The sequence below is a fragment of the Bison bison genome, unplaced genomic scaffold (genome assembly GCF_000754665.1).
Source record: "Bison bison bison isolate TAMUID 2011002044 unplaced genomic scaffold, Bison_UMD1.0 scf7180017864481, whole genome shotgun sequence".
Taxonomy (NCBI): Eukaryota; Metazoa; Chordata; class Mammalia; order Artiodactyla; family Bovidae; genus Bison; species Bison bison.
The window spans coordinates 1,612,155-1,625,652 of record NW_011495041.1 but is presented as its reverse complement, the minus strand read 5'-3'; the positions used below and the strand labels follow the sequence as shown (position 1 = coordinate 1,625,652).

Here is a 13,498-nt window from a genome sequence, read left to right as displayed (position 1 = left end):
GTTCTCGTCCTCAGCCACTATCGGACCTCCCAGAATGCAAGTAGAAGCACTTGCTAATTCTTTACATGTGCGTTTCTTTGCCCCAAGAATCGAGAATGAACCTGAACCGTGGACCATGAGGAACATTTATAACTCATGGACTTACCATGTGCAATATTGGAAAAATGGCTCTGATGAAAAGGTAAGTGCAGTGAATCATGCACATTGCAGAGGCCAGCTCCCTGTCCTTTGCTCAGCTGGAGCATGGCTGGAGGTCATGATGATGGAGAAAAGCTTTGCCAGGTGGCAGCACCTTATGGTCCAGAGGCTCTCAGGCCTGGTCCTTTGAGCTCCAGAAGCTACCCATTCTGGGGGTGACTGGTATGTCTGGTCACACTTCCTGGGCTTCAAGGGCAGACGTCCTGGGTGGTCTGGTGCAGGAGAACAAGCCTTTCTCTCCCCAGAGGGAAATTGCTGGAGAAGGCCAAGCTGACTCAGCAGCTGGCTGGGGGAACTTGGGGTCACCAGAATCAGGTGACCAGTGAATGACTACTGTTTCATGGCATGAGGGCCCACATACACCACAGAACAGTCAAGTCCATGGTCAGGGCAGCCCAGCCCTGGATGAATGGTGGGTGTCACATTTTATAGGACTCACCCCACCTCTCCCCATTGCTTTCTTCCTCTTTCAGGAACAATGCTTTTCAAAACATGAGCTGGGAGTGGAAAGACCCTGCTGGCATGTTGCCCCTGCCACTGTGTGACTCTGGTCACATTCTTGACCTCAGCTTCTCAGGTCTGAAAAATGGGCATATAACCCATTTCATTAATAAAGCGGGGATAATAACCTACTTTGGGGCTTCCCTGGTGGCTCAGCAGTAAAGAATCTGCCTGCAATGGAGGAGACCTGGGTTCGATCCCTGGGTCAGGAAGCCCCCCTGGAGGAGGCCATGGCAACCCGTTCTTAGTACCCTTGCCTGGATAATCCTATTGACAGAGAAGTCTGGCAGGCTGCAGTCCATAGGGCCGCACAGAGTCAGACACGACTGATGCATCTAAGCAGCAGCAATAACTTACTTCACAGGGTAGTTGAGGAATTTAATGACATATGAAAAAAAGTAAAAAGAAAGGTAAACGTGTCCCATTGCCTGAACAATGTGTTATGGGTCAACATGTGAGATTGCCTTCCCCTTGTGTAGACAGGTTAAAATGCTGTTTTCATTCATCTTTGATCACCTTTAATTCTTTCAGTGCTTCTGAGCCAAATGTCATTTCTGGTCCTAAACTGACTTACATATATGTTATGTAAGTTATGTTACATATATGTTATCTCCTCTACATTAAATCACTAATGCTCATGCATTTGGCAAGAACAGGTCACCCATATGTATTATCTGAAGTGAAAGTCGCTCAGTCATGTCCGACACCTTGCAACCCCATGACTATATAGTCCATGGAATTCTCCAGGCCAGAATAATGGAGTGGGTAGCCTTTCCCTTCTCCAGGGAATCTTCCCAACCCAGAGATCAAACCCAGGTCTCCTGCATTGCAGGCGGATTCTTTACCAGCTGAGCCACAAGGGAAGCCCAAGAATACCGGTGTGGGTAGCCTATCCTTTATCCAGTGGATCTTCCCAACCCTTGCCAGGAATCGAAATGGGGTCTGCTGAATTGCAGGCAGATTCTTTACCAGCTGAGCTACCTGGGAATCCTGTATTGTCTGAGGAATGATGTAATTAAATTTATATCTACATACTCTGTAGTCCCCCAAAATCTCAAGTTAATTTCCCCCAAAAAAGGCTCCATTGTGATCAATTCATAACGTATACAAATATCAGATCACACTGTTGTACACCTGAAACCATTAAGATATTGTGTATAAACTACACTTCGATTTTTTTAAATGCTTCGTTAAATGATACAGGATATCTGCCTTCTTCACAGGAAAGATGATTTTGCTTATAATCAAGACCCTGGGATTTCATGTACCTAGGAAGCAATACAGAACAATAAGTTTTATGATCACTTGTTGAACACAGGGGTCCCTGCTAAACTCAGATACAAAGATAACTCCTGGAGCTAGCAGCCTACTGTGATTTTTTTTTTTTTAATTTTAATTGGAGGCTAATTACTTTACAATATTGTAGTGGTTTTTGCCATACATTGACATGAATCAGCCGGGGGTGTACATGTGTTCCCCATCCTAAGAATCAGATTCCACAGTTACCCAGGGCCTGAGTGCCTCCTGCCCCAGGCACGAAGTGCAAACCTAGTCTATCTTTAGCTTCTTATCTAGAATATGCCCTCAGGACTGGCATCTGGTTACACGTTTGTCCCTTCCTTCTGCCTGGGGTATGAAGACTTCGGTGTGAACACACAGAGTGCTGGAAAGGCTGCATGCTCCCCAGTGCACGTCTCTCACCAGCGCCTGCAGGGCCACCTTTGCCAGTTTATCTTGCTGTCAACTCAGTGTTTTGTCGCTTTACCCCTATCCCCACCCTCACCCTTCTGCTAATTCACGTGTTGAACTCCAGTCCCCAGTGTGATGGTGTTAGGAGGTAGATCATAAAGATGGAGCCCTTGTGAATGGTCTTAGCACCCTTTGAAAGGAGGCCCCAGAGAGCTCCCTCACCCCTTCCACCTCTTGGGGAGGACTCAGCAAGAAAGCCTAGTTATGAACCAGGAACCTCCTGAGAGGCCAGATCTGCTGGTGCTTTCATCTTGGACTTCCCAGTGTCCAGAGTTGTGGGAAAGAAATGTGTGTCAATAAGCCACCCAGTCTTCTGCATTCTATTTACAGCAGCCTGAAAGAAATAGGATTAAATGGTTCCCTTTTAGAATGCAGGTGTCTCTGAGAGAGTGCCACCAGTTCGGGTCCCTGAGCTAAAAACATTAAAAGCTTCTAGAAATTCTTTCTTCCTGGCGGGAGACAGCAGGGAGATCAAACCAGAAGTTGGGGCTTCCCTGGTGGTCCAGTGGTGAAGAATCGGCCTTGCAATGCAAAGGACATGGGTTCCATCCCTGGTCCAGGAAGACCCCACGTGCTGTGGAGCAACTAAACCATTTGCCACAACTCCTGAAGCCCGTGTGTCCTGGAGCCTGTGCTCCACGAGAGAAGCCACTGCAGTGAGAAGCCCATTCACCTCAACGCAGAGTAACCCCAGCTTGCCAGAACTAGAGAAAGCCTGAGCACAGCAACAAAGACCATCACAGCAAAAATATAAATAAATCTTTTTAAAAAAAAAAAGAAAAGAAGCTGTCCAGAAGTTAAAAAAAAAAGAAAAAAGACTTCACATCTCTTCTCTATCTACTTCTGACGTGTCAGCCTCTGAGTTTAGCCTTGAAAAAAATGCATTGTAAGGTTTTCGAGATAATTGGGTTTCTGGAAATGAAAGCCAGGGATTTTTGTTTTTATTTCTGTTTTTAATCATTAGAAGTTATACTATACTCTTCATGTTTCAATTGGTAAAATCCAGTTCTTGCCTTCAGTGAGCTCAGCTTCTAATACAACAAAAGAATAGAGACAAGCTGTCAGCAAACCCAGCACCCAAAGAAAAGTAAACAATTACTAAAGTAAAAACAGAGTCTTTGTTCAGTTTCTATTGAAACTCCTATTCACATGGCAAATTTTTCATAAGGCCCTTTTATAAGGAATTTGTAACCGTGCTGGAAATACAGGCTGTATGTATGTACTCTTTTAATTCCCTTTATTTTGCTGGAAACTATTGTTACCAACTCCATGCTCACTCTGCTCACCACACAACACGCCAGTAAATCAGAGACAAGATATTGAGCCAAGGAAAAATGACTTTATTTGAAAAACCAGAAAACCGAGAAGATGGCAGACTAATCTCTCAAAAATAAACTTCTTATCAGGCTCTGGATGCCAGGTTCTTTTATAGAGTAGAGAGGGAGAGGAAGTGAGGAAGTAAAAAGGCTATTAATCTTGCAAGTATCTCCTGGAATGGCCAACCTTGGAGGGGTTGGGGGAGGGTGTGTGTTCATTTCTTCCTTCCTATAGTCAGCTGTTCACAGGTGGACAGCATCCTGAACAAAGAAAGACACTTTGGTTTAATAGTAAAGGAGAGGGGCAGGGTACCCGCAGGCAGGCCATTATGTATAAATAGTATGCTCGTAGTGAACAAAAACAAATAGTATCCTCGTAGGAAGCAAAGGTTAAAGTCAAAGAAACAGATGCAATGTGGAGTCAGATTTTGTTCTTCCCTGCAACACTATTTTGGTTTCTCAAATTCAGAAATATGTCATCAATTATGATATATTCAAATTAAACTAAGATGAGTCTGGGATGGCCCCACCAGAGGCAGGCTATGGTGTATATCCTTGAGGTGAGATGAGCCGCTCGGGGAGGGCAGCCCAGGTGCGTGAATGGAGAAGTGATTCAGAGGAGAACCCCAGGCAGCTAGGGCCAGAAATCACATTGGGTCTTACTGTAGATGGCTGGTGTGTTCGTTTGCCAGGGCTGCAGTAACCAAGTACCATAAACTGGATGGATGAAGCAATAGAAATGTGTCGTCTTGAGGTTCTGAAGGCTAGAAGTCCAAGATCAAGGTGTCAGCAGGATTGGTTCCTTCTAAGGACCAAGAGGAAGGATCTGTTCCAGGCCTCCCACCCAGCTCCTGGTGGGTGCTGGCCAATTTTGGATCCTTTAGTATATAGAGGCATCAGCCCAATCCCTGCCTTCATCTTTATGTGGCATTCTGTGTGCCTGTCTGTGTCTAAATGTCCTCTTCTTTTAAGGACACCAGTCATACTGGATTGGGGCCCATGCTAATAACCTCATTTACGTTGATTACATCTAAAAAGACCTTCTGTCTAACCAAGTCACTTTTGAAAGTACTAGGGTTTTAGGATTTTGATGTAAGAATTTGGGAGGACAAAATTCAACCCATACAACTGGTTTATCTTTAAAAAAAGAAAAAAAGAATGCGGGATGGTTTGCATATCATTTAAACTAGGGAATTCAGGGAATAAAGCAGTTTGCCAGGACCATGGTCAGTCCTTTCCCTTCCCCCTCCTCCCCACTTAGAATGATCTCAGGGTCACCTGAGGTGACGTGGGAGGAGCATCTGCTTCCTTTATCCTCCTATTTTGAGCCTGAAGTAAAGATTATAACCAGTAAGTGGCAGGTGGCGGGGTGGGGTGGGGCGATGGGAAATGATGTCCCTTCACTGCTGAGGCATGTTCTTAATTTTTTCTCTGTTACTAGTTTTCAATTTCTAGTCAGTATGACTTCGAGTTCCTCCGAAATCTTGAGTCACAGACAACTTATTGTGTTCAAGTTCGAGGGTTTCTTTCTGATCGGAACAAAGCTGGAGAATGGAGTGAGCCTGTCTGCGAGCAAACAACCATTGACGGTGAGTCTTGAGACGCACCATCTGCAGCTCTGTGTCTCTGAGCACCCCCCTTTTTTTTTTACATGTGGGTAATGGTGGTGGGGCCCCATGCTGCAAGGCTTGTGAAATCTGCATTCCCCAAACAGGGACTGAACCCGTGTCTCCTACAGTAGAGCAGAGTCCTGACCCCTGGACCGCCAGGGAATTCCCTCCTCTGAGCATCTTAAGTGGCTTTAGAGACTTCCACCGAGTGTGCCGGCTGAAAGGCTCCTTGGAGATTATCACCCAGCTCAAACTCCAGTTCATCTCTGACTGATCCACCAGCTCAGATGCATACAAGGAGGTCTGATCCTGGCTCTTTTCATTTATGGAGTCCCTTTGGAAAGCAAAGCAGTGATCTGGGGATTGCAGAATACAGAGGAGAGCAATTGTAATAAAAGAATTCCCTCTGGAGTTTGAGGGAGACTGGAAGCCTGTATTTGTACGGTTGGGTCGCTGTCCTGTGCAGCTGAAACTGTCACAACATGGTTAATTGGCTATGAAAGTGAAAGTGAAGTCCTCAGTCGTGTCCGACTCTTTGCGACCCCATGGACTGTAGCCTATCAGGCTCCTCCGTCCATGGGATTTTCCAGGCAAGAGTGCTGGAGTGGGGTGCCGTTTCCTTCTCCAGGGTATCTTCCCGATCCAGGAATCGAACCCAGGTCTCCCGCATTGCAGGCAGACGCTTTACCGTCAGAGCCACCAAGGAAGCCAATAATTGGCTATACTCCAATATAAAATAAAAGGTCTGAAAACAAAAAGCAACAAGAATGATGCCCAGCAACTGAGTATTCATATGCAAAAAAAAATATTTCCTCCAGAGAGAGGGGAAAACTTTACATCTTCTGTGTCACTGCAGTCCCGAGGCCGCTGTGTTGCTGCCGTCATGATACTTCATCACTTCAGCTTATCAAGTTCTTCCCGAATGTGGGTTTTTGTCATTGGACGTATTTCTTGCCCAATTTTGCATTGTCTTATCAAAGAAAAACTGATTTGCTAGGAAGAGCTTCAGGATCTTTACCAGTTTGTTGTTTAAACCGTTGGTGTGTCCAGGATATGCCTTTCTCTAGACCCCTTAACTACTTAATGGTCACCAATCCATAGGAACACACTGGACTGTTTTGTAAGCTGTTGTGTTTGACTGTCCGCAAAGTCACCGTGAAAGACTTTTTGGCAAATCTCAGCTGAAATCAACACCCCGTGCCACGTGCTTATTGTCCCAGCTGTGTCCCATGAGCGCTTATGAAGCGTTTCTCAGAACAAGAGCCCTGTGGTCAGATGGGCCTGGACACGAAGGCTCACCCCATCTCCCTCTCAAAAAAACACGCTATATATGAGCATTTTTAGCACATTTGATCTTTCAGTACCTTTTTTGAGAAGGAGCATTTCCAAGAACACAGCTTGAGAAAAACAAGCCCACAATAGAATGGGAAAGACAAGATATATATTCAAGAAAATTGGAGATATCAAGGGAATATTTCATGCAAGGATGGGCACAGTAAAGGACGGAAACAGCAAGGACCTCACAGAAGCAGAAGAGATGAAGAAGAGGTGGCAAGAATACATAGAAGACCTGTACAAAAAAGATCTTCATGACTGGGATAACCACGATGGTGTGATCACTCACCTAGAGCCAGACATCCTGGAGTGTGAAATCGAGTGGGCATTAGGAAGCTTTACTACTAACAAAGCTAGTGGAGGTGATAGAATTCCAGCTGAGCTGTTTCAAATCCTAAAAGATGATGCTGTGAAAGTGCTGCACTCAATATGTCAGCAAATTTGGAAAAGTCAGCAGTGGCCACAGGACTGGAAAAGGTGAGTTTTCATTCCAGTCCCAAAGAAGGACAATGCCAAAGAATGTTCCAGCTACTGTACAGTTGTGTTCATTCCACACCCCAGTAAGGTTATGCTCAAAATCCTTCAAGCTAGACTTCAGCAGTATGCGAACCAAGAATTTCCAGATGTACAAGCTGGGTTTAGATAAAGCAGACGAACCAGAGATCAAATTGCCAGCATACATTGGATCATAGAGAAAGCAAGGGAATTTCAGAAAAATATCTACTTCACTGACTATGCAAAGCCTTTGACTGTGTGGATCACAACAAACTGTGGAAAATTCTTCAAGAGATGGGAATACTGGACCACCTTACCTGAGAAACGTGTATGCTGATCAAGAAGCAGCAGTTAGAACCAGACATGGAACAACTAACTGGTTCAAAATTGGGGAAGAAGCATGTCAAGACTGTATATTGTCACCCTGCTTCTTTAATTTATATGCAGAGTATATCATGTGAAATGCTAGGCTGGATGAATCACAAGCAGGAATCAAGATTTCTGGGAGAAGTATCAACAACCTCAGATATGCAGATGATATCACTCTAATGACAGAAAGTGAAGAGAAACCACAGAGCCTCTTTATGAGGGTGAAAGAGGAAAATGGAAAAAGCTGGCTTGAAACTCAGCCTTCAGAAAACTAAGATCACGGCATCCAGTCCCATCACTTCATGGCAAATGGATGGGGAAAAAGTGGAAACAATGACAGATTTTATTTTCTTGGGCTCCAAAATCACTGCAGATGGTGACTGCAGCCATGAATTTAAAAGACGCCTCCCTGGTGGCTTAGATGGTAAAGAATCCGCCTGCAGTGCAAGAGACCTGGGTTGGAAAGAACCCCTGGAGGAGGGCATGGCAACCCACTCCAGTATTTTTGCCTGGAGAATCCCCATGGACAGAGGAGCCTAGCCAGCTACAGTCCTTGGGGTCACAAAGAGTCAAACATGACTGAGCATTTAAGCACAACGCAGCACAGCTCCTTGGAAGAAAAGCTATGACAAACCTAGACAACATATTAAAAAGCAGAAACATTAGCTTGCCGACAAAGGTCTGGATAGTCAAAGCTATGGTTTTTCCAGTAGTCATGTATGGATGTGAGAATTGGACCATAAAGAAGGCTGAGTGCCAAAGAATTGATGCTTCTAAATTATGGTGCCTGTGAAGACTCTTGAGAGTCCCTTGGACTGCAAGGAGATCCAACCAGTCAATCCTAAAGGAAATTAACCCTGACTATTCATTAGAAGGACTGATGCTGAAGCCAAAACTCCAATGCTTTGGCCACCTGATGCCAAGAGCTGACTCATTGGAAAAGACCCTGATGGTGGGAAAGATTAAAGGCAGGAAAAGAAGGCACTGCAGAGGATGTGATGATTAGATAACATCCCCAAGTCAGTGAACATGAATTTGAGCAAATTCTGGGAGATAGGGAAAGACAGGGAAACCTAGCATGCTGCAGTCCATAGAATCTCAAAGAGTCAAGCACAACTTTGCCATAATTTCAGCCTTCCCTAGTGGCTCAGTGATAAAGAATCTGCCTGCCAGTGCAAGAGACGCATGTTTGATCCCTGGGTTGGGAAGATCCTGGGAAAAGGAAATGGCAACCTGCTCCAGTTATTCTTGCCTGGGACATCCCATGAACAGAGGAGCCTGGTGGGCCATAGTCCAGAGGGTCACAAAAGAGTCGGACACAACTTAGTGACTAAACAACAAACAACAAGTAGCCACTTAACGATCCATTTTTGTATTTTTTTCTGGACACTGAATCAGGCTTACCAGCCTGGAGTCTCCTGATTGAGGTTTCTTTCCCTTGTTTTCTAGTTGAACAAAGTTACTTGCCCAAATCCAGAAATCTCTCATCTCACCTGGTCACGTGATTTTTCCAGTGTCATCCAAAAGTATTCTGCAGTAATATTAAGCACGGTTTCTCAGGATGACAGAGCCGCGTAGAAGATGGAGTCTTGCTGTCTCTCTAGAGGGGATTCCCTGCCTCTCTGTTTTTTCTGTAGCCTCCAGCTAGTGCCGAGGCACTGCTGTCCAAGGCTAAGTTCCACCTGCCTGTGTTCCACCTTGTGGCTGAGCCTCTCAGCAAGTGCCTCTAAATAACAAAAGCCTGCCTTAATAAAAACCAAAAAAAAAACCTTTTTTTTTGGCTGCCCCGCAAGGCTTGGGGGATCTTCGTTCCCCAACCAGGGATTGAACCCAGGCTCTTGGCAGTGAAAGCGCAGAGTCCTACCCACTGGCCCACCAGAGAACTCCCAGAAGCCTACCTTTTTATTCCACTCGTGAATCATTTGTACCTGAATGAGAATTCTGTGCCCTGGGAGCACCCATCATGTTTAAATCACTAGAATCCTGACTTTGGGATCTTCGCTCTTTCCTCTTAAACACCTGCCAACTGCTATCTCCAGGCCTGAGTACGTGCCTGGTTCTGTGTCCCATCCTTCCCTGCTGTGAATTCCAACACAGTGAGTGACTTGGGGCAGATCCTGAACTGCCCACTGCCTCCGTTGACTCATCTACAAGATGAGAGTAATCAAAGGTGTCACCCAGGACAGTGCCAGGCACAGAGTCAGCCCGCAATACAGGTTAGGTGTCATTACTGTTATTAATAAGGACATTATTCACATCATACTTTTAGGGACTTCCCTGATGCTCCAGTGGTTAAAAATCCACCTTCCATTTCAGGCAATGCAGGTTTGATCCCTGGTGGGGAATGAGGATCCCATGTACTACAGGGCAGCTTAGCCCTTGAGCTACAACTACTGAGCCCATGTACTCTAGAGCCCTGCAACTAATACCTGACAGCCAAATAAATAACAATTTTTTAAAAATAAAATCACACCTTTAAATATTACTTAAGGCTTATGTCATGAAACATGGCATGAGGCACACACTTGGACCAAAAAGAAAAGTATTTCAAATATCTTCTAACTCTAAACGATCACTCATTAACTAACAAAATCCAGACATTTTATAAAAGAAAATAGCCGACTGAAAACCTGCTTTTGTCAAACATCAGTTTAGGGTTTTGTTTGTTTGTTTGTTTAAATGTAGTTCTGTTGAAACCTCACAAGTTTTCAGTGAAAGTGTGGAAAGGTTCTTTTCCCTTTTCCCAGAAGGAAGGTGAAGGTTCAGAGAGATGAAGTAACTTGCCGGAAGTCAGCTCAACCAGTAAATAACAGGAAGTAACATCTCCACCCATGCCTACAGATTGATCCCATACAGAAGCCAAGGCAAGACCTGCCCGAGGGTGAGACAGGAAAAGGGAGCTCACCTGAGGCATGACCAGCCAGACTGAGGCAAGTTAAGAGCTTCACACAGAGAGTGTTGGTTACTAGTTCAGTTCAGGACCAGATTCTTCCGCAAGTCACAGTCTGTGTAAAGCAGTATCCCCTCTCCTTCCCTGGGTTCAATCCCTGGGTCGGGAATATCCCCTGGAGAAGGAAATGGCAACCCACTCCAGTATTCTTACCTGGAGAATCCCATGGACAGCGGAGCCTGGTGGGCTACAGGCCAGGGGTCGCAAAGAGTCGGACACGACTGAGCGACTTAACTGTCTTTCTAACTTTCTCTCCTTCCCCATTCCCCCTTCTTGGTAAGTCACAAAAGCATCTTTTAAATTTTATTACCATCAACCGATTGTACCCACGGAATAATGTCCTGTGTAAGATGCTGAAACCTCTGGGTTGGAGGCCCAAGGAGACCCAGGAGCTGCCCCCAGGGGAATCATCACAGTGTTACCAACCGTGCCAGGGTGGGGCCCAGGAGTCAATGTTTAATGAATATTTAATGAGTAATTCTGATGTATGGCAAATTAGAGAGCCACAGAAATATTAAGTGGAAAGATAGAGAGATGAGTAGATGGGTCCTGGAACTTCCTCCAGAGCTGGGACGTCAGATCGCAAGGTGACCTACCATCATCAGCTCTCGTAAAGCCTGGGGGCCACCCCAACCAGTTCCCTTGCCCCACGACCCTGTATCCACCCAGAAAACCCATCTAAGTTGAATCTGCTAAAGGCATCACCACTCGATTCTAGTAACTGAAATGAGAATTCATAGGGTGCAGGGATAAGGAGTGAGTTCCCTGAACTCAGCCAGAGCACATCCTGGACAGGCTGCAAGGTCACTGCCCGTGTTAATCACAGTGCAAGAGGGGGCAGCAGGCCTGTCCAGCCTCTTCCCCATGACGGGTGCCCTCACCATTCACTAGATGTTTAAGGAGTGTCTATGGCCACGCAGTGTGCCAAGTGCTGGGAGAGGCCAGTAGGGGGCCTGCCGTCCAGGTGGCTCCAAGACTGTGTGCCCATCAGGGTTCTTTGATCTGCCCTGGGGAAGTAAGAGTTGACACTTTGCTGCAATCCCCATAGAGGGACCTGCTCTTCCAGGGCAGGGTTCATTCTCCTGGCCTCTCTCAGCACCAAATGCTTTCAGTTTGCATCAGGAGGTGGTGCTGGCTGACAGGGCCGGTCACAGGGAGGCCAGGAGGGCAGCTGGCAAAGGGGCCTGGTGCTAAATGAGGGGAGCTGGGCCACCCAGGGTGACTCCCTGGAGACAGTCCAAGATACAGCTGGACATCAGTTAAGGTGGTAAAAACAGATTTGATTCATTTCGTGACTGGAGGAGGAGAAAGAGCTGATGGGGCATTTTAAAGACAGAACTGGGAATCGGGACGAAAAGAGGTCGGGGTCACGGAAGTGACAGATGACCGAAACTGGGTGGATGCTTGGGGTGGTGGTAATGCACTTAGGCTGTTCTCTGCGTCTGCTGCTAACTGGCTTTTACCACCTGCGGTGTTCTTCCCACTGGGACTGAGACAGGGACTCTTCCTCTGTCACAACGCTCCATCCTGATGATGACATGTCAAAGGATTGGCTTCCAGATCCTTGAGAAAGACACTCCTGGATTGTAGGAGCTAATTTAGGTCTCACTGGGAGAGCGGAAGGCTTTCCAGCCCTGAGCTTTTTAGGAAATGCACTAAGAAAGGAACGTCAGGAGTTGGTAGAACAAAGGTGGATTCTTTCGGTAGCCTCGGGTTTTTCCAGACAGGAGCTCCCAGAGGTGCTGGGGAGGGAGGGGGCCACCCGGAGATCAGCTTTAGGCTGCTGGGCACCGCACTAGCGTTAGGGGAGGTCTCTGCACACAGGTAGTCAGGGGGGGTCCCCTGTGCAGTTCTCAGTACAAAATGCTGTAGCACGTGTGTGTCACTGGGGCTCTGGAGCCCAGGGAGCCCCATTTTCTGCTGATGGAACAGCAGAACATGGAGCTGATAGCTCCCCTGTGGGTAGATAATGGGGATCAGAGTTCGTGCAGCTGCTGCTTTTTGGGGCGTATCAGCATTCATGCCCCAGAAACCCAACTTGGAGGATGGTAGGAAAGGGTGAGACTTGAAAACCTCCAGATCCTCAAATAGCTGCTGTGTTTCCTTCTGAGACACACCTGTGCCCTCCACCCCAGCCCCGCCCCAGCGGTAAGGGGTTACCATTAGAAGATGATGGTGAAAAGAGCATTAAGGTCACCGTCACCCAAGCCGGGCATGACGCAAATATGACCCAGCCCTTTATTCCTGCAGAAACCACCCCGTCCTGGATGGTGGCCAGCGTCCTGGCAGCCTCCGTGTGCGCCGCTCTCCTGCTACTGCTCGGCTGCTTCTTCCTGCTGCGGTGTGTTTACAGGAAGGCAAGGCACGCCTTCCCCCCGAGGAATTCTCTTCCGCAGCACCTGAAAGAGGTAGGTAGCGGCATGGAGCCAGATGTGGATGCGTAAGAAGACGCTGACCTTTACAGTCAGAGCCGCCTAACTCAGCCCGGCGTGGTTTCTTGGAGGATGACACAAGTCTTGCATGCAGGTCCCGTTCCTGGTGCCCTTCCAGATAAGTCTGAGCTCAGGGAACAGCTCTATAGGGAGGGGGCGGGGGGCAGAGGTTTTGTTCCTAAAAGCCCTCCCTCCAGCCTGGATGTTTGTTCCTTCCCTGACCTTCCATGCCTGGAGCCCCAAGTCATCAGAGAGCCAAGGGGCTGGTCCCGGAGCAGAAAGGGACCAAGCCAAGCTCAGAGCAGAAAAGATGGGAAAGAGGGGAGAACAGCCAGGGACAGTGGAGGGGCAGGAGCAGTGTCAGAGTGGGGAGTGTCTGAGAGCGACTGAAATTACAGGATGTGTGTCCCAGGCTTTAGGAAAGCAGTTCTTTTTTTTCCTCCAGAAAAGTGGAAAAACAAAAAAAAAAGGAACGTGAAAGTTGCTCAGTCATGTCCAACTCTTTGTGACCCCATGGACTATACAGTCATAGAGTGCTCCAGG

At 46.9% G+C, this 13,498-nt stretch overlaps 1 protein-coding gene across 2 annotated transcripts in view; it reads left to right on the top strand.

Moving 5' to 3' along the window:
- IL10RB (interleukin 10 receptor, beta) overlaps positions 1-13,498 on the top strand; it is a 28,836-nt gene that overhangs the window by 8,784 nt on the left and 6,554 nt on the right. The window contains exons 4-6 of one of the 2 annotated variants that reach the window (XM_010862290.1): positions 15-181; positions 5,206-5,353; positions 12,774-12,931. In XM_010862290.1, coding sequence (XP_010860592.1) covers positions 15-181; positions 5,206-5,353; positions 12,774-12,931 — 473 coding nt within the window. Of the gene's footprint in view, positions 1-14; positions 182-5,205; positions 5,354-5,478; positions 5,908-12,773; positions 12,932-13,498 lie in introns of those variants that run through there. The other variant, XM_010862291.1, reaches the window with a different exon arrangement.